This window comes from Anarrhichthys ocellatus, unplaced genomic scaffold (genome assembly GCF_004355925.1).
Source record: "Anarrhichthys ocellatus isolate YVR2014 unplaced genomic scaffold, GSC_Weel_1.0 scaffold6965, whole genome shotgun sequence".
Taxonomy (NCBI): Eukaryota; Metazoa; Chordata; class Actinopteri; order Perciformes; family Anarhichadidae; genus Anarrhichthys; species Anarrhichthys ocellatus.
The window spans coordinates 965-1,470 of NW_022286939.1; the positions used below are offsets into that span (position 1 = coordinate 965).

The 506-nt window shown below is 39.9% G+C and overlaps 1 protein-coding gene across 1 annotated transcript in view; it reads right to left on the reverse strand.

Annotated features, from left to right (window-relative positions):
* Nucleotides 1-6: 6 nt before the first annotated feature.
* Nucleotides 7-506, reverse strand: part of LOC116380372 (vimentin-4-like) — a 1,199-nt gene continuing 699 nt past the window's right edge. Inside the window, exon 3 of the mRNA XM_031842298.1 lies at nucleotides 7-398. Coding sequence (XP_031698158.1) covers nucleotides 292-398 — 107 coding nt within the window. The 3' untranslated portion in view covers nucleotides 7-291. The remainder of the gene's footprint in view (nucleotides 399-506) is intronic.

A 506-nucleotide genomic window follows, 5' to 3' on the forward strand; every position in this document is an offset into this window, starting at 1 on the left:
TATGACTAATACATAAACATACACACAAAATACATTATTACATCTGGAACTTTTACAGGAAAACAGTACACACAATAACTACCAATTAATCAGATTAATTGATTGATTACTTGTATATTTTCATATGATTTATCAGATAAATTTAGTTCAGTAAAAAGTACAATATTTGCCTCTGAGATCTAGTGCAGTAAAGGTATAAAGTAGCATGAAAGAAAAACACTCAAGTGAAGTACAAGTACCACAAATCTGTACTCGTGTACCAGAGTACTTGAGTACTTGAGTTCCATCCTCTCAGTGAGAGCTGTATCTGGAGCTGTCTCTGGTCTCGGTCGTCTTTATCAGCAGCTTTGGAGCAGGAGAGCTGCTGATGACGTGATAGCCATTAGTACTTTTACTACCTGGAGGGAGAGAGGGAGAGAGAGAGAGAGAGAGAGAGAGAGGGAGAGAGAGAGGGAGAGGGAGAGAGAGAGGGAGAGAGAGACAGAGAGACACAGAGAGAGAGAGAG